General features: G+C 41.0%; 1 protein-coding gene across 1 annotated transcript in view; it reads left to right on the top strand.

Annotated features, from left to right (window-relative positions):
* LNPEP (leucyl and cystinyl aminopeptidase) overlaps positions 1 to 26,330 on the top strand; it is a 122,809-nt gene that overhangs the window by 40,552 nt on the left and 55,927 nt on the right. Inside the window, exons 2-6 of the mRNA XM_063453675.1 lie at positions 8,750 to 9,584; positions 13,913 to 14,051; positions 16,228 to 16,359; positions 16,780 to 16,900; positions 25,047 to 25,201. Coding sequence (XP_063309745.1) covers positions 8,750 to 9,584; positions 13,913 to 14,051; positions 16,228 to 16,359; positions 16,780 to 16,900; positions 25,047 to 25,201 — 1,382 coding nt within the window. The remainder of the gene's footprint in view (positions 1 to 8,749; positions 9,585 to 13,912; positions 14,052 to 16,227; positions 16,360 to 16,779; positions 16,901 to 25,046; positions 25,202 to 26,330) is intronic.

The raw sequence follows: 26,330 nt of genomic DNA, 5'->3' as shown, positions 1-26,330 counted from the left end.
AGAAATTTGAAGAAGGGAAAAAAAAGGAGCCAGCCCTATAAAATGACAGAGCAACTCATGTCGAAGCAAAGGTCCCCACACTGCCTTCTTGGAATACGATTCCAAAGCACTGCTCGCCAGCCTGTAATCTCATCCAGCGCATGTTAGTAGGCGGGAAATTCAGCAATGCTCCGCATGATGTAGCCGCTGGACTAATAAAGAAGCAGTTAGATACTCAAAGCCCTGGGTGGCATCCTGATATTCTAGACTGCAGTCGGTTATGGCTAGATTCTGGAGACCACCTCTCATTGTATCTGAGATCCTGCAGCCACAATCCTTTTTGGTTCATCTTCCAGCCCAACCATCCAGTGTCCTCCCATTGCTCAGGGTTTTCATTTCCTGTATGTGACTTTTGGCAAGTTACTGTCCTTTCCATGAAGAAGGGGACACCTGCCGTGAAAAGTGTGCGCGCCTTGGTTATTGTAATCCTGTGTTTGTAGTAGTAAAAAAAAAAAATCTTATAAGCTTTCACAGGGTTATAGCCCAGCAGAGTACAGCATGATAAACCTCATCAAATTAGTAATGTGTATTGTGTTATTTCCATTTTCAGAAGTAAATGCCAAAAATCCCTTTTTACTACTCCTATATCAGTTATTTACAAAACCACAACCTTTGGGAAATTACCAAGGAATGTTAAGGATAAAATATCTGTGCTGGAGTTTTTTTTTTTTTTTTCTTATTTTAGTCTTAAAAATCCCCCACAATTAAATAACCGTATTTGTGTTCTCAATGGTAATGAGTAATTGGTAATCTTCTCAGCATGAGACTGTACCCACAATATTCATATACTGAAATTACCATTATTTAAATAGCCCCAACATATTCCGCAGTGCTGTACAATAGGTTAAAGACAAACAATTCTAATTGGGCTGTCGCTGAAAAGCTATTTTATACATAACACACAAAGTGCACCATTATCCAAAGCACGGTTTGTTTTTATCTTGTAGTTTGGTGGGTGATGTTCTAACGTTTTTGTCTATGCTCATGTGAATTTGGGCTGTGTTTCCTGTCATAATGAAAGAGGAAGTTGTGCTGTAAATGATGTACCCGTGACACTTGCAGTTATGACGACGTTGCAACTTTCCTCACTCTCAGTTTGAAAGAACCTGCACAAAGCTACAGTTTGTGTTGAATGTTCCAGGAATTCTAGACTCAAAAAAATGTCCGTTCCCCCTTCCAGCGTTGTGCAAGCAGTTTCCTTATAGCCATGAGCACTTATCAGATTGCAAGCCTGTGTGTTGGTGGCCGCCCCATCGTATCAGCAGATCTCACACTTTAAAGGCCTAAACTAGTTACCAGGATTAAAAATAACTTGTCACCATAAGCATGCGTGCACAGCTCCTGAATGAAACTAGTGATGAGTGCAGAACTAATCTCAGTCACTTCTAGGTCCCAGCATAACCATCATCTGTGCCACCAACAAGGGCAATGAGAATTATTTTTAAACTTAAAGCTGCACTGTCACCCCCCTGAAAAATTTGTATTTCATAATTGAATATTTATGAAATACTCATTATGGCTGTGTTGGAATGTCACTGAAGTAGGGACTACTTTGTCTGTGTATTTCTCCTCCACCTGACTTTCTTAGACTCGGGGCAGATTCTAAGTGTTAATCCCGACACCAGTGATGGCTGCATGGAGTTGGCTGTGTCTGTCTATGGAGGGTCTCGGGGGATGCATGCGCAATAGTACAGCAGTGATGTTGGCTCCTGTTGCTTCAGCGCCATGAGTTGAAGAGGAGTAATGCAGGGAAGATGGCTGCGATCGAGAAAGGGACAGGTACAGGTAATCTCACTCTTACCTGCCCCCCGCAGCTAACGGACCACCAGCAGTGTTGTCCCTGTCTGGGAATTAAGCAAATTGCTAAATAACAGTGCCGTGTTATGCCTAGAGTGAAAAGTGGGACCTTAGATTAGGGATTTGGGCCCAAAATAGGGTCTGTCCCTTTTAAAGGATCACTATAGTGTCAGGAAAACAGTGGTTTTCCTGACACTATAGTGCCCTGAAGGTGCCCCCACCCCTTCAGCAGCTTACCTTATTCCAGCGCCGGACTCCCTCGGCGCTGGTGACCTCTCCTCCCCCACCGACGTCAGCTGAGCCGTCCAACGTCACAGGAGGCGCATGTGCGGCAAATGCCGTGCGCGTATTCAAAGTGTCCATAGGAAAGCATTTCCTATGGACACTCTGCGCGATGGAGGCATAATATGCCTCCAGCATCGCAGATGCGCCTCTAGTGGTTGTCCGGAAGACAGCCACTAGAGGATGGCTTAACCCCAAATGTAAACATAGCCGTTTCTCTGAAACGGCTATGTGTGCATCTGAAGGGTTAAAAATGGAGGGACCTGGCACCCTGAAGTGGTCTTGGTGACTATTGTGTCCCTTTAAATACCGACACTGGGGAGGTACGAAATTGATCAGTTTCACTTTATGACAAGATAGAATGCTGCCACAACAGTGACACTGCACTCATATCAAACTGTCTTTTTTATTTATTTATCCCCATTACTCTACCATGTCCTGCCTGAGCTGCTACTGACACTCTTACACTCTTAGATCTTCACTTACATTTCGTGCAAAGTCACTCTCTTTTAGTTTCCATTTCACAGGTTGTTTTGTCAACACCATAAGCGATCACACTCATTCCCACAGTAATTATTTTATTTTGATTTTGAAATCCACCACTTCAGTATCTGCAACCACGAAATCATTCCCCTTCCTCTTTGCTGGAGGGTGTAATACTTGTTGATTAGCAGATAATACGCAGTACCAAAACCACAACCTTACAGATATTTCACACAAACAAAAGACTGTGTGTGTGTGTATTGAATATTGTAAATATTGTACTTGCTGGTAAATGCAAGTACATAATCTCTGTAGAATAGTGATCTAATATTTTATTTTTGGATAAGAGTTTGATTAATATACAAATCATCCACCTTGGTCTTCTTCCAGTACAAAATTTGGTATAATTAATAACACACGACGTGGAAATAGTCTCTCTACAGAGCAGCTCTCTCACACAATGCTAGGAACTAAGGCTGGGGTAAAGTGTCATGTGATCTTGTGTTTAAAGGTACATGGATGAACTACAGATAATTTTAGGGCATATGCAATCACCTTATCAGTGCTCAGAATTTGGGCAGCTCTGATTGGCTACCACGCTGGGGAGCATGTCATCTTACGTTTAGTGGGGTGACCTGCACCTTTTATGGTCAGGCACAGGACTTGAAAAGCAAATTACGTCATTGTCTCTCCAACCCATCCTCCTCCCTCCACAATCACAGTCCTAATAAACCTATCAAGGAACAGATTGCATTTCAGGGGTAAAAAAATATTTATTTCTGTTATCTGCACATCTAAGTTATTTTATTAGCAGGAAATTCTCATATCATGCGTATTTTTGTTTATTTCCAGCGTTGTAGTCCTTTTAAATAAACGATGATTAAAAAGGTGGAATTGAGTTAGTGTGCTTTTATGCATCATTTACATGAACTGTTTAAATGGAGCAGTTATACGGAGTACTTTTTTCATTTCAAATGGTATATTGACTCCGACAATGTGAAAGACATAACATGACAAAGTATTTGTGTAAAAGTTTAATTTGATTCTACAGATGTCTGCCATCCTTGTGTAACTCTTAAACAGCCTTAGATCGTGACGTTGAAAATTAAGTCTTGGCTGGGCATGGTTTCAAACCAATTAAAAAGAAAATTCTTTCTGGAGATATAAAACATTGTATATCAGTCATCCAAGGACAAAAAAATGCTAAACGTACTTATTGTGTAGCGAATCTTACGTGAGGCCATTTAAAACCATGTTTAAGGAACATGTCATATCATAAGTGGTGGTTTTGGTCAAACTGTTCTCTCCTGCAGTGGCGAGTTCATCCTTTTGGAAGGGTGGAGGCTTCTTAATCTTTCTAAACCATAAGGTCTGGTCTGTTTATTGAGGGGTGCTGACATTGTAGCTGATGGATATTAAAGACTTTGTTTAGAATTTGGTTTGGGAGACGATTGTTAATCCAATCTTCTTCTTCAAACTGAATCCCGAACCTGTCAGTGTTATCTAGGAGGAAAGAATCTCACTGACTCCACCCTTGGTCTATCATCATCCTGAAGTGTATTCATATTCAGGTCCAAAATCTGATAGATGGCCTACTTACTTCAATTGTTACTGGATAAGGGCAAGATAATCTAAACCTGGTCCATGTAGACGAGATAACCATCATGATCAATACTTGTTGCTAAAATAACTTTGATCATTATGGCAAGGTAAATGATTTACAACATACAAGTAGGTAGGGGAACCTAGAAAAATATATCTGGAGGATATCTCCTATCATCTAAGAGGAACTGGTTGGGATATAATCCCAGGGGCTACCTCAGGATATCACAAAGCATATTTAAGCCAAACATGACTTAATATCTGAGATTAATAGAAACAATTTGCAGTTGTCTCTGCTAATTCAGTCCCTCACCCCTTATTGATATACCTGGAGAGGTGATGACTACTGAGATAAGCCGTGTAGTTTTGTCTCCCCAGCTCCAGTCCTGTTGGACATGTTGGCGAAGTGAAAGGGACTGAATAAATGAAAATAGCAGTTGCCTGGGAAAGTAACTCACACCAAGCTCAGAATGGAAGATTTTATCCAAGATTAAAGGAACCCTAGTTTTTTTATTATATAAAAAAAATACACAACACCGAAGAATGTATCTGGGTATATAATACTATCTTATGGTTTAAGGCTGTAGAGACATTTCCATAATACATGCAGCAATATTATGTATTAGAAGAAACAAATAGTACATCAGTCTCGCTCTTTGATATGACCTGTTTTATACTTTTCCCCTTTGAGTAAAAGTGCTGCTTTTCTGGTTTTGGCAAGGGTAGAAGAATTGAGCTTCTAGAACCTCCTGCTGATAAAACCTGTGAGGCTGAACGTGTTGCACTGTGGAAGCTTTACCCGTTAAAACTGGTTACAGATTTTTGATGGGTTTTGGCATCTTTTGGGAGGAGCAAAACAAGTCATTTTTGTACTTGTTACGAGGGCTAATGATTTATGCAAAGCAAGCTCTGAAGGTACGTGTCCAAACATATTTTGCACATATATACACTCATGCATTTGGCTTTATTTGTATATTCCTGGTATCCTCACTATTCTAAACATTAGTAGTTACGTGAATTCCAAAATTAAAATAATAGCTTCCTGAGTCAGGTGCAATTGGGATAAATGATAAAATGAGCTTCTGCCGTGGACGTGACAGTTGGCAAAAACAGAAAGCATTTTTCATATTTTGACCTTCACGGTGGGCGCTACTGCATCTGTCGCATTCCAGTTAGTGTCCTCGTGTGAATGATGGCTAACTTAAGCAAAATCTGTTATTTTCACCTGTTATTTCATTCATGTTCTTTTTTTCTCTCTTTTTTTTTTTTATTTTGCACTTAAAACTAGAAATAAAATGTGAACATTTCTTTCCTGAACTTGTACAGCCTGTCACAGCACGCCTAGGAAGGTTTTTATTTAGCCGTAGCCTTGCGTGCGGCTCAGAATTCTCTCTTTATAGATGTGATCTGATATTTGTTCTTCGTCGATTCAGTCACTTTCTATAAATCTTGTTTTGTAGGAGATATAAAACCAGGCCAAACAAAAAATAAAGCATGCCAACCAGCCCCCGACGTACATGGTCTGTTTAATACAATGCCAGATAACGTTGTTTGTTGTACGCTTCTAAAATCGCTGTAAATCTTTCATATCGAAATAATAATTAACCATTCTTCAGGTGCTGTAGAACAGCAGGGGTTCGTATTACAGGCTCTGCTTGTGGCTTGTGTTTACACACTGCACTTCATTTGCCAAATCACTCTGCCACGCCATCAAACTGGATGATAAATGCTAAAACTAGCAAGGTGAAAGGGTTCTCTACTGCTTGACCATAACAGGGGGGGGGGGGGGGGTAACCTGTGCTTAACAGCTGATTTACTATGACTAACAACAACTGTAGCCAATCTGATAGTCAGTACTTAGTAACACTTGGGCTGCCAGCTGATCGTCCAAAACTCCCACTAGCCTCCCACTGGCCTCAACCAACCTAAAGATCAATGCTGGGTAATGTGGCTTCTTTTTATTTTCACAAAATCTGTCCTGGCCAAACGTGGGGCAGTGCTGGCTAGCTCTGGCAAACCTGATGTATGTGAACGGCTTGCTGAGCATCATGGGATAGGTTGCGCACAAATGTACTGCGGATCTTAGAGATGGCTGCCGGTGCTCTAGTGGGCAATGATCCAACTGTTTTATACAGGGTTATACTCCCCAGTGCGAATTGTCGTGAATTTAAAATCTATTTCAAACTGTGGGCCAGAATGGCAGAATTTGAAAAGTTATCAACAGTCGCTGTGTTTTCAGTTACGAATTTTGATCAAAGATTTAATATTCACATTGAATTTCTAACTAAAATCACACTCTTTAGTGAGTAAGCCTATCGAAGTGCACTGTTACATTATATTTCTTTGTATCCGTTTCTATTTACAGCACCACAAACATTTTCTTTACCTAAACCGGTTTAAATAATATACCTGACAAATTAATATTTTTATTTTCAGTAAACTATAGCAAATTTAGCTGTGAATATCATATGAAAATGTTTTTCATTCCCTTGTTCAAGCTTTATGAACACCGAAACAAACATAATTATGTTTGCAAATAAGCATTTTTTTTGGTTTTACTTGGAAAAGACAACTCTGTTCTGTAAATTATACAGGTTTTGACCTCACATGCAGACATACATTCATACTGACATACAGGCACTGACATCCATACACACACACATACATACATTCATAATAACATACATTCATACATATATATATATGCATACAGACATGCATGCAGACATACACTGACATCAATACACACAGACAGACATTCAAAATGACATACAGACATACATTGATACTGGCATACATACATAAATACATACTGACAGACATGCATGCAGACAGACATACACACATACATACTAACATACACACACAGAGAGCTAATTTTTCAGCCATCCTCCTGTTTCTTACTTTTTCTTTGCATGAGGGTGGCTGGGGCTGATGGGAGTCGGCACGGCTCTCCCTCTTCACTGCCTGACTGGCTCTCCTCCCACACGGAGTGAGCTGGGAGGAAGTGACCACTTCCTCCCAGCAGCACTTGCGCTGCGGCTGCAATGTATTTTTTTTTTTTTTTTTTAAAGGGGCCGGTCGCGCTATTACACGGCCAGTGCTGATCGGGCCCCTGAAAATATAGGGCCCATTGGGTGGCCTAAGTGCGTGGGCCACCCGATAGGCCCCATCAGCGTGCGGGCCCTGGTGCAACTGCACCGGCGGCACTTCCGCCTCTACACGTGGGGCCCAGGTGGCCCATGGTTGTCACCCCTGATGCCGGCCCTGCTTGGATGTATCACTAGGGGCAATGTAAACATTGCCTTTTCTATAAAAAGGCAGTGTTTGCTTGAAAATGCCTGAAGGCAATGATTATACTCACCAGAACAACTACATTAAGCTGTAGTTTTCCTGGTGACTATAATGTCCCTTTAATATATACTGCTTTGTGCCTCTTTATTTATTCTTGGTAGTGTAAGTCACGTTTATTTATAAAATATTTTACCAGGATGGATACGTTGAGATTTCTCTCGTTTTCAAGTATGTCCTGGGTCTTTGTCCACAAAACATTATATTGTTACAATAGGATACAATATTACAAAAATACAATATATATATATATATATATATATATATATATATAATTACATAACTTGTGTGGAGGTGTTGCTAGGGCTGTATAAACAAAGTGATTTAATGCCTAAATGGCAGATAACTAAAACTGCAGGTTCAGTATCTATACACCAAAACCACTTAAATAAGCTAACATTGTCTTGGTGCCTATAATGTCCCTTTAGCCCATTAAGGACACATGATATGTGTGACATGTCATGATTCCCTTTTATTCCAGAAGTTTGGTCCTTAAGGGGTTAAACTTCTCTTTTCATTCCCACCGAGGAAGTTCTTCCTCAGCCCGATCCTCCTTTCCTAACATCTATTCCCCCTTGCTGGAAGGGGAGGAAGGTTATGGTGGACAGGCTGAGGGGAGAACATCTGTTGTCAGGCACCAACATGCAGTGCGTGCCGGTGTCAGAAGCTAATTATGCACAGAATTGTCATTAACCAGCCCAGAACATTGATCCGGGTTGCCTTACGATGATGTAAGTGGTGGAGGTACACCTCCAACAGCAAAGGGGTTCATCTCTGTATGTGCCGAATTTCAAAGCAAAACACTGCAAGTGCAGGCTCCATACACCATGACCACTTCAAAATCACTGAAGTGGTTGTGGTGCTTGAAGTAACCCTTTAATGTAGAAACGTAGTAAGAACCTGTTCATTTTAACAATTGTATTGTGTGATATGGGGCAGTCCCCTTGCAAACACTGCAGTGATATTATGTGAAATATACAGTCTATGCCCACATTGTTAGAGAAATCTTTGTATATTGGGTGTGACCCATTTCTGCCTTAAGTTTGAATTCTTAATGGCATGAATTTAGCAATGTGCTGGAATCCTGTGGTTAGTACAAACGTTGTTTATTAGCTGCCATTGTATTCTGTAAATAGCTAAGCATTCTTTCACCCAGTTTTTGTTTTATTTAATTATTTTTTCTTCTTCTTTTTAGATCGGGCCCAGTTGCCCAGAAATATGATTGAAAATAGCATGTTCGAAGAAGAGCCTGATGTGGTTGACTTGGCCAAGGAACCCAGCATAAATCCATTAGAATCAGAGGAAGCAGAATATGAACCGAGAAGCTCGCGATTACTGGTTCGTGGTTTGGGGGAACATGATTTGGACGAAGACGAAGAGGATTACGAATCCTCAGCAAAACTGTTGGGCATGTCATTCATGAACAGGAGTTCAGGACTCCGAAACAATGGGTCAAACTTCCGACAAGTTCAAGATGGATTATGTCCTGTGCCTTCTGTAAGGACTGTTATTGTGTGCGTGGTGATCGTTATAATTGCAATTGCTGTAGTTACAGTGGTTTACTTGCTACCCAAGTGTACTTTTACCAAAGAAGGCTGCCATGCAAAAACCCATCCAATGGAACTTGTCTATCCCATCGCCACTAATGGAAAAATGTTCCCATGGGTGAAAAGTAGACTGCCGCATTCTGTCCAGCCAATACAATACGACATTACTTTGCACACAAACCTGTCAAACTTGGCATTTACTGGCGCTGTTCTCATAAAGCTAAACATCGTTGAAAACACCAAGAATATTATACTCCATAGTTCTGGTCTTCAGATCACAAAGACAAGCGTAACTTTAGCTGGGAAATTGTTGGAAAAAGTTGAGGTTCTTGAATATCCGAAGGCTGAACAGATTGCTGTTGTTTTGCCTGAAATTGTTACAAAAGGGAAAGAGTGCGTTCTCGCTATGGAATATATTTCAAATTTTTCCAATACTTACTATGGCCTTTATAAAGTTTCTTACAAAGAAGACAAGGATGCAAGGTAAGCCATTTTCTATATTATTGCAGTATGTGCTCTTGGGGGTGCATACCTCTGCTTCTACTCTCTGTTTGTAAGAGAGTACTGTTGTAAGCTACTGTACAGATCTAAGATGAGCCATGCAAGCTTATTGGTTGAGAGTGTCCACTAAAGGCTCTCGTCAAATAAGTGCAGTCTTGTCAGCAGTGCTTAGCTCTATATAGACATTGGCATCTCCTGAAGAAGATGATCAGTTGCCCAGGGAACTGGGTAAGTTGTCAAACCATATAAAAAAAAAAGTGTGCTGTAGTAGTTATGGTGCTTGAAGTGTTCTTTAGGAGCAGGAACACTACAGACATACCTTCTCAGTCATTGATTGTTTACGTTGAAGAAACACATTCGCGTTAGGAATTAAAATATGTATTCCTAACACTATTGTTCCTGTAAACAAACGATAAAAAAATCAAAAGAAAATAAAAAAAGTATATTAAAAAATCAATATATAAAAATTTTTTTTAAAAAAAGTCTTAAAATAGATATATATTTTTTCTCAATATTCAATAATTTTTTAAAAATCTAAACGAATATTAAATCATTTGAAAAGCTTATTCAGAAATATTAAATCAAGACCAGTGTAGTCAAATAATTAATAGGCGTTCCGATAGCGTCAATTATAGCACCGTGTATAACCACCATGTATATGAATATAAGAAGGTAAGACAAGAAGCAGAGCGTGTACAGGGAAGAGATTCTTTTTTGAAGTCTGTCAGTCGGCGTGGAGATAGATTGGTTATTTCAACCTTTTTTGTAGTTTAATTTATTTGTATTTTTTACATATGTTATTTAAAATACTGCTTGTTGTTATGATCGGAATACGGCGTATAATGTATATGCTGCCTTTATTCCAAAGGATGCTAGAGAAGATTTTTAAGGACATGGTTTCTTTAGACTTAAAGGGACACTATAGTCACCTGAACAACTTTAGCTTAATGAAGCAGTTTTGGTGTATAGAACATGCCCCTGCAGCCTCACTGCTCAATCCTCTGCCATTTAGGAGTTAAATCCCTTTGTTTATGAACCCTAGTCACACCTCCCTGAATGTGACTTGCACAGCCTTCCATAAACACTTCCTGTAAAGAGAGCCCTATTTAGGCTCTCTTGATGGCAAGTTCTGTTTAATTAAGATTGTCTTATCCCCTGCTATGTTAATAGCTTGCTAGACCCTGCAAGAGCCTCCTGTATGTGATTAAAGTTCAATTTAGAGATTGAGATACAATTAGTTAAGGTAAATTTTATCTGTTTGAAAGTGAAACCAGTTTGTTTTTTCATGCAGGCTCTGTCAATCATAGCCAGGGGAGGTGTGGCTAGGGCTGCATAAACAGAAACAAAGTGATTTAACTCCTAAATGACAGTGAATTGAGCGGTGAGACTGCAGAGGCATGATCTATACAAAAAAACTGATTCATTAAGCTAAAGTTATTTTGGTGACTTTAGCGTCCCCTTAAGTTGTAATGTTGTAAACTGCAGCGGTTGTGTGTCCATAAAGTTTAGTCATTGTACGTCTCTGAATAAGCGTCAGAAGGATACAAAACATCCCCAGCCCCACTCGTTTTATCATTTCAGCTCTGGATCAGTGCAGTAAATGCATTGCTGGCACAGTGGCACGATTCAGGTAAAGTCAACATAATAAAATATTCCCTAATGCTTTGTGAATTGAAGGTTATAGATTGTGTTTAATCTTACAAAGTAAACAGGGCAGGGATGAGCCCGATTCTGTTAAAGTGATATTATCCTTAGAGAGAGCTCTCTGACCAAACCAAGAACAATACGTTGAGGGAAGTGGAATAAACTTGAGTAAATTAGGGAGGGGTATGCGACATCCGTTAATAAAGGTTTGCCTTGCAATTCTCAACCTCTAGGGAATACAATAACTTTTTTGAACCCATTGTATTCCAAGATCCCAAATAATGTCCAAATTGTTTTTACAGTGAGTGCAAAGTGTGTGCCATCTTAACCCCTTAACGACCGCTGACGGTTCAGGACCGTCAGCGGTAAAACGTGCGTTTGGACCGCTGACGGTCCTGAACCGTCATAACGGTTTTGGGCTACTTACCTGATCGCCGTCGGTCCCACGGCGGCGATCAGTGCTCCACCCGGTCCAGGGGGGTTGCCTGTCTGCCCAGGCAGTCCCCCTTCGGCAGATCAGGACCCCACGGCCATGTGATCACTCGATCACATGACCGCAATAGGTGTCCATGTGTCTGCCTGCAGGGGGACTGTCTGTGCTGACAGGCAGTCTCCCTGCAAGTGAAAAATCCAAAATAAAGTGTAAAAAAAAAAATCTGTGTAAAAAAAAAAAAAAATATGTGTATATATATGCTATATATACATGTATTATATCTATATATACCTATATATAATATATGTATATATATCATATATATAATGTCACACTAAGTGTATTTTTATATTTATATATACGTATATAATTATAAAAATACACTTATATTTAAATTACACACGAATATATATAATAACTATATATATGGTATATATATATTATTATAAAATACAAATAATATGTTAATAAAAATAAATAACAAAAAATAAAAATAATTTTTAATAATTAAAAAAAAATTATATATATATATTCAGTTTTATTCTAACAGTATTTTGATATTGATATATATATATTTATATCAAAATATACTTAGAATGTAATGATATATATATCTATGTATAAATAAATAAATAAAAATAATACGAAATATACATATGTCCACATACATAATTACATAAATAATTTCATAAATATACACGTAGACGTCAAATATATAAATATGTATATATATTAAAATTCTACGTGCATATTTATGTAATATTTTTACCTAATTAAGTAATTTTAATGATTGCAATTTGAGGGACCTGCCTGCCAACCCAGGCCAAAAGTCCAGATAATTTAATTTGCTAGCACTGTGTTTAACCCTGTAACTTTCTATGACACCCTAAATCCTGTACATGGGGGTACTGTTTTACTCGGGAGACTTTGCTGAACACAAATATTAGTGTTTCAAAACAGTAAAACATATCACAGCGATGATATTGTCAGTGAAAGTGAAGTTTTTTGCATTTTTCACACACAAACAGCTCTTTCACTGAGGATATTATTGCTGTGATATATTTTACTGTTCTGATACACTAATATTTGTGTTCAGCGAAGTCTCCTGAGTATAACAGTACCCCACATGTAGAGGTTTTATAGTGTTTGTGAAAGTTACAGGGTCAAATATAAGGCTTGATTTTACTTTTTTTTTTTTTATTGAAATTTGTCAGATTGGTTAGGTTGCCTTTGAGAGCGTATGGTAGCCAAGGAATGAGAATTAGCCCCATGATGGCATACCATTTGCGAAAGAAGACAACCCAAGGTATTGCAAATGGGGTATGTTCAGCTTTTTTTAGTAGCCACTTAGTCACAAACACCGGCCAAAGTTAGCGTTTTTTGCATTTTTAACACACAAACAAATATAAATGCTAACTTTGGCCAGTGTTTGTGACTAGGTGGCTACTAAAAAAAACTGGACATACCCCATTTTGAATACCCTGGGTTGTCTACTTTAAAAAATATGTACATGTTAGGTGTGTTTCGGGGATTTATGACAGATAACGGTGTAACAATGTCACTATTGATACATTTAAAATATATATATATTGAAACAGCAATTTCCTACTTGTATTTATAGGCCTATAACTTGCAAAAAAAAGCAATAAAGCATGTAAACACTGGGTGTTTTTAAACTCGGGACAAAATTTTGAATCTATTTAGCAGTTTTTTTCATTAGCTTTTGTAGATAAGTAAAAGATTTTTCAAGTAAAAGTCCAAAAACATGTTTTTTTTTTTATTTTTCACCATATTTTATTATTTTTTTTAAATACAATATATGACATAATATAAATACTGGTATGTAAAGAAAGCCCTTCTTGTCGTGAAAAAAACAGTATATAACTTGTATGGGAACCGTAAATGAGAGAGCGGAAAATTACAGCTAAACACAAACACCACAAAAGTGTTAAAACTGCTCTGGTCCTTAACGTACAAACATCGCAAAAACAGGCCGGTCCTGAAGGGGTTAAACAAACACTCACTGTAGATTACCGTTTGTATTTGTCTGTGTGCATATTGTAATGCCTCTTCCCCAATTGTACATACCTACTGAATATGTTGGTGCTTTATAAATGCCAGGAATAATAATAATAATAGTAATCTATAAATGTTAACAAACTGTTTTTAAAGAGTGGTTCACATGCAGCATTGCTGGGACCTGTTATGTCAATGTATGTTTTTCTGTCCGTAGCTGGCTTGCCGCGACGCAGTTTGAGCCCCTTGCAGCAAGAAAAGCGTTCCCTTGTTTTGATGAACCAGCATTTAAATCTGCATTCCAGATCCGGATCAGAAGAAGCGAAGAACACATTTCTCTTTCAAACATGCCGAAGGTAATCCAATAATCCTACGCTGCTGTTTTATCTTTGCCAGCGCTTGCGTTATCTGGAAATTCTTTACTCTGAGGCTGAACAGAACACTTCACAAGAACACAAACTGGGCTTTGCACCTTTTTGTTAGGAATTCTAATTGGGCCACATTCTAACTGAGGATAACCAGTGCCGGGTAACAGAAGTTGTAAGGCCATAATTATCTTAAAGTGGCTCTGTCATGAGTTCTGGTTTCCTTGTCCCCAGAGTAATTTAGTGATTGTAACCCCCTCCCTACCTTGATTTATAATCTTTCATCCTTGCTTCAGAAGCAATACCACCATTGCATTCCATTGTATTCCATATGGTAATCATGGGCGAAAAATGCTGGTCCAGTCACCTGTTCACTCTGGCCTATAATTGCCACTCAGAGTGGACAGATGGTATAGCACTATCTATGCAGTTAAAGAGTAGGGCAAGCAGCAGGTAACTTTCAACACATTTTCTGTGAACGTATGTGGGGAAGTGACAGAAACTTTGATATATCTTCTTAATAAAGCTGGAGAAGTAAGATTTTTGGAGTAAGAGACAGGATTTGAAGAAGTATAACAGGTTTGTCACTCACTAACTTTGGCTCCCTGTCGTCAATTTTGCCATAGTCTCAGCTATCTAGGCGCAATATCACTGTCACTTGGTCGCGCTCGCATCTTTCCCATCTTGATCACTCTTTAAATGTTGCAACCCGTGACCTTGGCACCTTTAATGCATTTTGAGATTACCGCTCTCTTAACGCACTGCACTTGTGCATATTGACGCAGTTTGGGACTATTTGATCTTCCGTCTCGTTAGGTCATTCCACTTTTGTGGTTTCTTGCCCATTTGTTTCTGATTGTGATTTCTGATTTTGTGATCTGGTTTGTTATGTGGATCCTGATATCGGACCTGGTTTGTTATTTGGTTCCTGATATCTGACCTGGTTTGTTATTTGGTTCCTGATATCTGACCTGGTTTGTTATTTGGTTCCTGAAATCTGACCTGGTTTGTTATTTGGTTCCTGATATCTGACCTGGTTTGTTATTTGGTTCCTGATATCTGACCTGGTTTGTTATTTGGTTCCTGATATCTGACCTGGTTTGTTATTTGGTTCCTGATATCTGACCTGGTTTGTTATTTGGTTCCTGATATCTGACCTGGTTTGTTATTTGGTTCCTGATATCTGACCTGGTTTGTTATTTAGTTCCTGATATCTGACCTGGTTTGTTATTTAGTTCCTGATATCTGACCTGATTTGTTATTTGGTTCCCGATATCTGACCTGGTTTGTTATTTGGTTCCTGATATCTGACCTGGTTTGTTATTTGGTTCCTGATATCTGACCTGGTTTGTTATTTGGTTCCTGATATCTGACCTGGTTTGTTATTTGGTTCCTGATATCTGACCTGGTTTGTTATTTGGTTCCTGATATCTGACCTGGTTTGTTATTTGGTTCCTGATATCTGACCTGGTTTGTTATTTAGTTCCTGATATCTGACCTGGTTTGTTATTTAGTTCCTGATATCTGACCTGATTTGTTATTTGGTTCCCGATATCTGACCTGGTTTGTTATTTGGTTCCTGATATCTGACCTGGTTTGTTATTTGGTTCCTGATATCTGACCTGGTTTGTTATTTGGTTCCTGATATCTGACCTGGTTTGTTATTTAGTTCCTGATATCTGACCTGGTTTGTTATTTAGTTCCTGATATCTGACCTGATTTGTTATTTGGTTCCCGATATCTGACCTGGTTTGTTATTTGGTTCCTGATATCTGACCTGGTTTGTTATTTGGTTCCTGATATCTGACCTGGTTTGTTATGTGGTTCCTGATATCTGACCTGGTTTGTTATTTGGTTCCTGATATCTGACCTGGTTTGTTATTTGGTTCCTGATATCTTACCTGGCTTGTTATTAGGATCCTGATATCTGACCTGGCTTGTTATTTGGTTCCTGATATTTGACCTGGTTAATTTATTTCACCATCAGTAATCTTGTATAGGATGTATTTGGTTCTAGCTTTGGTTCTACAACTTCCTATTTCCTTCTAAATGTCTGACCTGGCCACTCTAAGGTTCCACAATACCAGCACAATCTCTTTCTATATTACCAAATGTCCATTAGTTGTATAGCTATTTACAACAATCTAATTGCCTGATCCCATTTCAGACCAATACCACCAAAATCTCGGACGGTCTCTTTCAAGATGAATTTGCCACAAGCGTCAGTATGAGTACCTACCTGGTTGCCTTTGTTGTAGCTGAAATGAAGAATATTTCTAAAGAATTAAATGAAACGATGGTATGTATGTGATAATGTATTGATCGTGTTTGCTTTATTATCATTAATATGCAAACCTTGCTCCAGGGTTGTTGTTGGGTTTTTGTATTTTTGGCTTTTTTATGGTGGTGTTATCTTTGGAGACCCACAAAAAAAAGGTCTACAACCTATGTTTATTTCTGCTGTTTACTAGATCTTCTACAGCATAGAATGTCAGTCGCTGTCGCATAGTAAAAGCTTTTCTATGGCAGAGGTTAATATATTTGTTTTTGATTCAGGCCAAAACACGTTACATTTATAAAAAATAAAATAAAAAAAACACTTTGCCAAAAATGTGCATTTTTTCCTAAACCCTATGAATTTGTTTATCTTGGTTTTGCAAATGGTATGTTTTCCCGAATACAATTGTATTCATACGTTTCTACTTTGTTTGGAACACAGGTGTCTGTCTATGCAATACCACAGAAAATGGATCAAGTGCAGTTCGCACTGGATGCAGCCACGAAGTTCTTGCAATTCTATCAGGATTACTTTTCATTTAGCTATCCTCTCAAGAAGCTAGGTTTGTACCAGACAGTCAGCATTTTCAATGTATACTGTCATAATGTTTTCATTGCCCGTCCATTTATAACGAAATAAAAAAAAACATTTGTGCAGAGTTCGTCTTCCTATGTACAAATACATCAAATTGAACCTGGCTCTATAAATAATTTATGGCCATAATGAGAGAATGATTAATATGTGATCTGTGTTGCCGCTTGGCAGTCATCCGTCCTAAAGGTGATTTATCTCTGGTTTAAATTAGGAAAACAAAAATATTAAGACAGATTGGCTTCATTTGATCAAGTGATAGTATAAAATGAAATTTAAGAATGAAAGTGAAAATGAAGAGTTTTAGAGAGGTGGACTATATAATTTAATAACAGCACTAACACTTTATTGGTGTTTATTGATATATATATAAAGTGTAGCAATTTTCTATATAAATATAATTTATAGCATTATTCTGTTTAGCTACAATTTCTCTGCCTTTGTGTCCCTGCTATCTAGGACTAGGTACATGAACATTGTGGCGTGTTTAATTAAAGATTCACAAAAGATGGGAATTTGTAGTGGTGTTGTACTACTTGATTGTCATGGCAATCACAGTCCTGTAACAATCTCATCGACAAAGCTAAAGTATAGTAAGTGTGTCATCATGGGATATAAACAATAAGCTAGTAGAGAAACTACCAAAGAAATATTAGGGTAACTGTGTCTCATGGGATATCACAAGAATTTAAGTAATTGTGTACTTGTGGAATGTCACAAGGTTGTAACAGGGTAACTGCGCTCATTTCGAATGTCACAAAACTATATTTGAATGACTAATTGGAATTGGCCTGCACAGCGATTACCCCCAAATATGGTTACTGGATAACTGCAAGAAATGATTGTGATTGCGTTTTTTTTTTGTTTGTTTGTTTTGTTTTTCTATGCTTCTCAATTCTGTGTGTGTAAAGTTCGCTTTTTGGTTTTTTTTTTTTTTCTATTTCGATAAAAATTGTGAATAACCATAACGACTATGTGAAATCCCTTAGTTAGGCAAAAATCTAATTTTTAAGACATTTTGAGGAGTGACAATCATGAATGTTTTTAAAAACCCATATCTCAGACTATGAAATGATATTACATTTAAGGTGATTTTGGTTTCATCCTTTTTTTAGATATCAATGTATACAGCTGCATATTGTGTTTTGGTTCCTTAATGCCAGAGTGTGTATAGCTGCATGTTGTCAGCTTATTAAAGGGACACTCCACTGCTACTTAAAATAAAAGCATTGTTTAGTAGATATACCCAAATGAAAAAAATGAATGCATTTTTCTTCATTGTGATATATCGAAAAACATTTTGCAAAAGTAGCAGATCCCTTGTCTGCAGCCTTTGCGAACCCTCCCCTTCTAACCCCATCCAGACTTTCTGTGGCTGTCCAATCACAGACTTCCCAATGCAGCTCTATGAGAAGTCTTTGCAAGGCAGGTGTTCTGGGCAATTGCTGCCTCTTGATATTTTATTTTTTATTTTTTGTCAATGTTTATTTTTTGCAGTGTTGAGATGTATACAGTCACCAGTCTTGTCCCAACAACAAGAACAGGCGTATGCGAGAACTCGATTATACATATAGTTTGATAACAGGATATGATATTCAGAGATTAGTTATGTACAATAGCGATGGGACAGCACAAATTTATAGAAGAGGGAATAACCAAGCAATACAGTGAATGCTACATAACTCAACGCTAGTTAGTCAAGAGTAACGGTAATAGAAAGACAAGATATTTGATGGGCAAACAGGCATTTCATCGCATTGCACATTTTATATTATATATTATAATGTTATTGATGCATAGCAAACGTACTGCCTTTTTGAAGGTATTATGAGGTCGCATGCTTAAAGGACCACTATAGTGCCAGGAAAACATACTCGTTTTCCTGGCACTATAGTGCCCTGAGGGTGCCCCCACCCTCAGGGTCCCCCTCCCGCCCGGCTCTGGGGAGAGGAAAGGGTTAAAACTTACCTTTATTCCAGCGCCGGGCGGGGAGCTCTCCTCCTCCTCCTCTCCGCCTCCTCTCCTCCCTTTCGGCTGAATGCGCATGCGCGGCAAGAGCTGCGCGCGCATTCAGCCGGTCGCATAGGAAAGCATTTACAATGCTTTCCTATGGACGCTTGCATGCTCTCACTGTGATTTTCACAGTGAGAATCACGCAAGCGCCTCTAGTGGCTGTCAGTGAGACAGCAACTAGAGGATTTAGAGGCAGGCTTAACCCTTATATAAACATAGCAGTTTCTCTGAAACTGCTATGTTTATATAAAAAAGGGTTAAACCTAGCTGGACCTGGCACCCAGACCACTTCATTAAGCTGAAGTGGTCTGGGTGCCTAGAGTGGTCCTTTAACTGACGCATGTCTTGTCTGCGCGCTTTATAAAATAACAAGGTTTGGCATTACTAAGGATTAACTGCTTATACTTTTCAGGGGGCCTCCACCCTATGGTGGCCACAGCTTCTCAAAGAGCTGGGGCGTGAGACTGTATATATATCAGCAGGATTTCACATTATGGAAAGGCAGAGAGCATAAACTGAAACAATAAACATAAGATTAAATAATCATCAAGCAGCATGTCTAGGTAGGGCTTTGGCCCCTTTACTGCTTAGACCAGTGATTCAAGACTGCACTCCCTTCCGGTGTACTTCCCCTCACTCCCCCACGGGATCCTGTCCAATGTCCATACGTCAGCAGTCTCTGGAAGTCAGCTTGGTAAATGACCGTCAGCCAGTGTGCCCAAATGTCCCTCAAGTCGTTGTAGGTCCTCAATCTTATCACACTGTCAAGGGAGGGGACATGTCTTTTTACCAGATCAGAGGCAACAGTTTGGCGGTGTGCAGGGATTTCTTGTACGTCGTTGTTGGCATGGTGGTGTGATGTAAGAGGTAGAGGGCCAGTCGGAAAGGGGGCGGGTTGTCAGAGAATTTGTTTAACTCTTCACCTATTGCCTGCCAAAAAGGTGTTACCCTAAGGCAGGCTTTCCCAAACTCCGGCCCTCCAGATTTTGCTGAACTACAACTCCCATGATTCTATGAATGAAATAGGCTGAGAATCATAATAGTTGTAGTTCAGCAACATCTGCATGGCTGTAGTTTGGGGAAGCCTGCCCTAGGGCATTCCCACCAAATGTGCAGGAACCAACACAGCGCCAACAATCGTCTCCCAGGGCCAGATTCAAATACCTTAGAGCTTGTGGGATCCTATACCATATTGACAAAACCTTACAGGCCGTCTCCTGCTTCTTACTGGCTAATGCGCAGTAATGTACTAGGTCACACATCTTGCCCCACTGCTGGTCTGTGAAGGTTTCCCCTAGTCAAGTTTACCATTTGCCCATGTACGCAGGGGGAGGGAGGTTTCTATTTTGTAAGGAGTATAGAAAGGATACCGCATGCTGTAGTGGGTCCGGGTCATCGCCTAGGGTTTCAAACTAGGTTAGTGCCCTAACCAACTTGGGTTTTTGTGGGATGTGGTTTATGAACCGTTTCAGTTGTTCATTTATTCCCTGAATAAAAGTGTGGTGTGCGCTATCTTCAAGCTAACAAAGGGTTCCGGGCTTGTACTTGTGGCTGCGGAAGTAAGCATGTGAACGCTTTGTCCTCTGTTCTGGGGGGAAATTCTGTGGTTATGTATCAGGGTATAGGGGGAAGGGAAAGGATGAAAGCTTCAGTTTCGTTGCGGTCCTATGCCAGACTTCTAGGGTGGTCTGTACGAAAGGTTGATGGTACGAAAGTTTTCTGCTCGCTGCCGGATGCATCCACGTGAGCGCCTTCAGAGAACCTCCCATCTGGAATTGCTCAATCCCTTTCCACATTTTGGATCCTCCATCCTTGACCCACTCAAACACTCTCTGTAGGTGGGAGGCCCGGTAGTATAAATGGAAGTCTGGTACCGCCAGCCCCCCTGCAGTCTTTGGTCTCGTTACTAGTTGGTACGCCAACCAGTGGCGTACATACCGGGGTCGCAGGGGTCGCCCTGCGACCCGGTATGTATGTCACTGGGCCAGCCTCTTCTCCTGGGGGGCCCAGGAGCCGGCCACCTCCGGGCCCCCCGAGGCTGGCCCTGCTGTCATCCGGCTGGCCGGTACTGCGGGCGCGCGAGGGAGCACTGTCTCCTGGGTGCTTCCTCTTCAGCTCCCTCGCGCACCGCACTGATACCGGAGCCGGAAGATGACGTCATCTTCCGGCTCCGGCATCAGTACGCGGCGCGCGAGGGAGCTGAAGAGGAAGCACCCAGGAGACAGTGCTCCCTCGCGCGCCCGCCAGCCTGCCTGCCCACCGGGTGACCGGCCCCCCAGGAGCCCAGCAGCACCACTGGACCCCAGGGAATCCCCTCAGCTCTCCCACAGGTAAGGAGGCTGGGGGGATTTAAAAAAAAATGTGTTTGTGAGTGTTAGTGTTAGTGAGTGTGTGTTAGAGTGTGAGTGTATGTTAGTGTGTGTTTGTGAGTGTATGTTAGTGTTAGTGAGTGTGTGTTTGTGAGTGTATGTTAGTGTGTGTGAGTATGTGTTAGAGTGTGAGTGTATGTTAGTGTGTGTGAGTGTGAGTTAGTGTGTGTGAATGTATGTTAGTGTGTGTTTGTGAGTGTGAGTGTATGTTAGTGTGTGTGAGTGTATGTTAGTGTGTGTTTGTGAGTGTTAGTGTGTGAGTGTATGTTAGTGTGTGAGTGTGTGTTAGTGAGTGTGTGTGAGTGTATGTTAGTGTGTGAGTGTGAGTGTATGTTAGTGTGTGTGTTAGTCTTAGAGTGTGTGTGAGTGTATGTTAGTGTGTGTGTTAGAGTGTGTGTTAGTGTGTGTGTCTGTTACTGAGTATGTTTGTGTGCATCTGTTAGTGAGTGTGTATGTATGTCTGTCACTGAGTGTGTGTCTGTCAGTAAATGTGTGCGTCTGTTCATGAGATTCTGTGTGTGTGTGTCTTAAGCACTTACCTTTCTCCAGCGCCGGACTCCCTTGGCGCTGGGAATCTCTCCGCCTCTCAGCTCCGAATACGCATGCGTGGCAAGAGCCACGCGCGCATTCAAACCGCCCATAGGAAAGCATTATTCAATGCTTTCCTATGGACGTTCAGCGTCTTCTCACTGTGATTTTCACAGTGAGAATCGCAGAAAATCCTCTAGCGGCTGTCAATGAGACAGCCACTAGAGGCTGGATTAACCCTCAGTGAAACATAGCCGTTTCTCTGAAACGGCTATGTTTTCAGCTGCAGGGTTAAAACTAGAGACCTGGCACCCAGACCACTTCATTGAGCTGATGTGATCTGGGTGTCTGTAGTGGTCCTTAAAGTGTATGTGTTTATGCATGCACTGGCGTACATACCGCGGTCACACAGGTCGCAGCCCTGCGACCCGGTGCCCGCCGCCATGTGTTGCGGCCCCTGCCCGCGCAGCGTAAGTGCGCGCGCGGGGGGGCCCACGGATCAGTTTTCGCACCGGGGCCCCATGGGTTGTGTGTACGCCACTGACGCCAACCTCGCTTGTATGAGCCCCAGATGTATCTGATTATCATTGACCTGAGAGATGTGAAGAAAGCTGTTGGAATATGAATGGGAAGCGTTTGAAATAGATAGAGGATGCGCGGTAGCAAGCTAATTTTCGTCACTACAGTATGCCCCAACCAGGATAGGTGTGGCAGTGCCCACTCTTCCAGGTTCTTCTTAAATATCTTCAGCATGGCATGAAGTTATCGTTATGCAGCATGGGCATGAAGTTAGCGTCTGAGGAAGATCGACAGAGAGCCAGATTCTCAGGTATTTGACAGCCTCAACCCCCCCAGTGGAATTGAAAGCATGGGTGTAGCGCTGAGGCCTTTCTGGTCGGCACCGTGACATTCAGTACGGTAGATTCAAACTCCTGCATTATATTAGGAAGGGTCATCTCTGGCAAGGAAACGAAAAATATCAGGTCATCCGCATAGGCGCCCACCTTATGCGACATGGGTCCCACTCTGAGTCCCTTGATGTCGGGGTTGCGTCTCACAGCTTGAAGGAACGGCTCGAGGGCAAGGACAAAGAGCAGCGGCAACAGTGGACAGCCCTGTCTGGTGCCATTGTGGATCTCAAACGGGTGGGTAAAAGCCCCGTTGATAAAGACCTGTGCCGTAAGGTTATCGTACAACACTGTGATCCAGGTGTACATCTTGGGACCCAATCCCAGTGCCCGAAGAATGCAACAGAGGAAGTCCCAGCTCATTCTGTCGAAGGCCTTTGCTGCATGTGTGGAAAGCAGTAGAAGGTCCTCCCCAGTCCTCTGGGCTTGATGAATCAGCGCCAGTACTCTTGTGGTATTATCTCTAGCTTCTCGGAGAGGGACAAAGTTTACTTGGTCCGTTTTTACCAGCATAGGTATGTAAGATAGCAGCCTTGTAGCTCAGATTTTAGCGAAGAACTTGAAGTCGCAATTCAGAAGAGAGATCAGCCAGTAATTAGCGCGCTGCTCCAAGTCCTTGCCCCCCTTGGGTATCAACGTGATGTTAACCGTCAATATCTGGGAAGGGATCCTCTGACCCTGGGTGAGCGAGTTGTACGCCTCCGGGAAATGTGGGAACAGTATGCCCGTGAATTGCTTATAGTAACGGATAGTGAGCCATTTATTGGTCTATTTTGGTGCAGCCTTTATTGTTGTTTTTATTTTTTGTATAGTGAGCCGTCCGGGCCTGTGTTCTTGCCCGGTTTCGTGGCTTTGACTGCTGCCGCCAGTTCTTCCATCGTCAAGGGAGCCTCCAGTGCTTCAACCGCCTCTGTCGGTAGTGTCGAGTGGACATTGTCTCTGGATACGCGTGAATAGGCTCCAACTTCGGCGTACGCTGTGGGGAGTCCGGTATGGGTGTTTTCGAATACAGTGTCGAAAAGTATCCACATGCCACATCGGCTATTCTGTCAGGTTTTCGCTGTGGTCAGCCTTGGGTACCCCGTAGGCAGGCTATGTACCACTTATTTCTCTTTATGTTAAGAATGTGGGCAAGCAATTTGCCACATTTATCGCTATTAACGTAGAAATAGGCTTTGGTATGGAGCAGGGATCGTTGCACGCGGTGGTCGAGGTGTGTAGCCAGTTTGCGCCTCATGTCGCCCAATTCCTGGAAGGTGGTCAAAGCTAAAGGTTCTTTAGGGATCCAAAGTGTCCTTTTAATGTGCTAGAACAGACCTTGCACAACTTGGCAGTATGTAGGTGCCAAAATTAAAATTGGGCTGCAGGTTTTTGTGCCTCACTTTCCAAGTAAAGGTATAAAATTGCATATAAAAATACAAATACACACACACACACACACACGGACAGACATACAGATATCCACACGGACAGACATACAGATATCCACACGGACAGACATACAGATATCCACACGGACAGACATACAGATATCCACACGGACAGACATACAGATATCCACACGGACAGACATACAGGTACATACACAAACACACAGGGACAGACACACAGATACCCCCCCCCCCACACACACACACATACACATGCAAGTCAAAATATACACTTTTACAGCCACCCTACAGTTTTCTACCTTTTTTGGTACTGGAGAGTGACTTCCTTGATGACCAGTTTGCAGGCTGAGGATGTTGGGCGTTAGGGACTGGGTCTTGCAGCCTGCCCCCACTCCTCTCCTGCCTTCTCCTCCTCCTCTTGTCCCTGTCTCTCTTGGCCTGGCCCCATTCTAACTCCCTCTTCCATGCATCTCTGGGAGGAAGTGACTCACAGCCCTCACTTCGTCCAAGGCTGCCGATAAGTAAGGGGCACGGCGCTCAACCGTGCCCCTGCTGACAAAGGCCCATTGGGTGTACATAAGTGCAGGGACCACTCGATGGGCCTCCTTAGGGTGCGGGCCACACAAGATGCTTTGGTGGGCCTCATGTTGTGCCGGCCTGTGCTAGAAGGGCAATGGTACGTTGTAGTTCATCCTTCGCCACCTACTCCATGAGTCGGTGTAGCCCAGGGTGAATTAAATGTAAAGCCCCTTCACTGAGCCTTTGTCACCTATATTTTTAGTTTTTGTTGACATTATTCATTTATCACATAGCCTTTGAAACTAAGAATAATTAAAATTCTAGCTTAATTATGAGTGAAAATGTCATCAGTTTTAATTAGACTTTGCATGTATGTTCTTATTTTATAGATTTGGTTGCTATCCCTGACTTCCAAGCAGGTGCAATGGAGAATTGGGGGCTCATTACCTTTCGGGAAACAGATCTTCTCTACAATGAAAACACTTCATCAATTATGGATAAACAATTAATTGCTCTGGTGATTGCGCATGAATTGGCTCATCAGGTAAATTATCAAAAGTACCAGACTTAAAAACACTGGTTTATGTCCAACTTTGGTCTCAAGTCCCAACATGGACAGCAAAGGTTTTTGTATGGCGTCCATGGTTTCTGGTTACAATAGTTTTTATGACTTCATTGTTTTGTTATGTCTGACCTATTCGTATCACTGTCTCTTTCATCTACTTTGTTCTGCAGGATGTGGGGATTATTTAAAAAATATTACGGGGTCTTCTAGACCATCTAACTGTTACAATCAGTTAAATGAACATCTAAATTAAGTTATGTTGCCAGGTCATTGGCACTTGCTGATTATGCATCAAGAAGGAAGATTATGGAAGATTATGGCTGCCGCTGGCAGGGGCATCGCTGGTTGGCACAGTTTGGTCAGATGATGCTCTCAGCCAATATGTAACTCCCTGTTTGTATAAGTGGCTGGCTTGAGTAACTTCCATAGTTTTCTCAATCAGCGGCATCGCTGCCTGCTAAAGATCCAGCTCTGGAACACAGGCTTTGTGGTTAAACTGTTCGTGAATGGCTTAACCACCCACAGGAACCACCAGGCACCATATCAGTTTCAATGAAGTTGTTATGGTGCACAAACTAGTCTTTTAACATTAAAGAACATCTATGAAGACTGTATATCTGCTGTATCTGAAGAAAGGACCAAGTGACCCTGAATCTCCTGACACATAACCCCTGGAACTAACCATGGTGAAATTTTTCCATACTTTCAAGGACATTACCAATATAGATCTAGTTTGCAACATAAGTAGATTTTTACTACCAGATTGTTGGGATATACTTATATTTTAGCAGTCCTATATTGTCCTAATTTTAATTTGAACATGCATGGACATCTAATTTAACTTGTAGATAAATGTTCTTTAAATTGAGAGATGGGATTTGTAAAGGAATCTGTTGGTATGTCTGTGCATGGGATTCCTAAAATCCCAGCAGAATGTAGAAACTATATGGAGATAATGACCATATAAAGTCAGGGGTGTACTTTAAAATGTAGAAACACCCACACATTTTTCTTTTTAAATGTATTTAGGATTAAGCAGTGTTTGCATTTTTTTTCCATGTATTTAGAACTGAGCAGTGTTTGTGTGTTTGAATGTAAGCATGTTTTT

This window comes from Pelobates fuscus, chromosome 5, assembly GCF_036172605.1.
Source record: "Pelobates fuscus isolate aPelFus1 chromosome 5, aPelFus1.pri, whole genome shotgun sequence".
NCBI classification, from domain to species: domain Eukaryota; kingdom Metazoa; phylum Chordata; class Amphibia; order Anura; family Pelobatidae; genus Pelobates; species Pelobates fuscus.
Note: the sequence above shows the minus strand (reverse complement) of the source record. Positions and strands in the feature narration are given on the sequence as shown.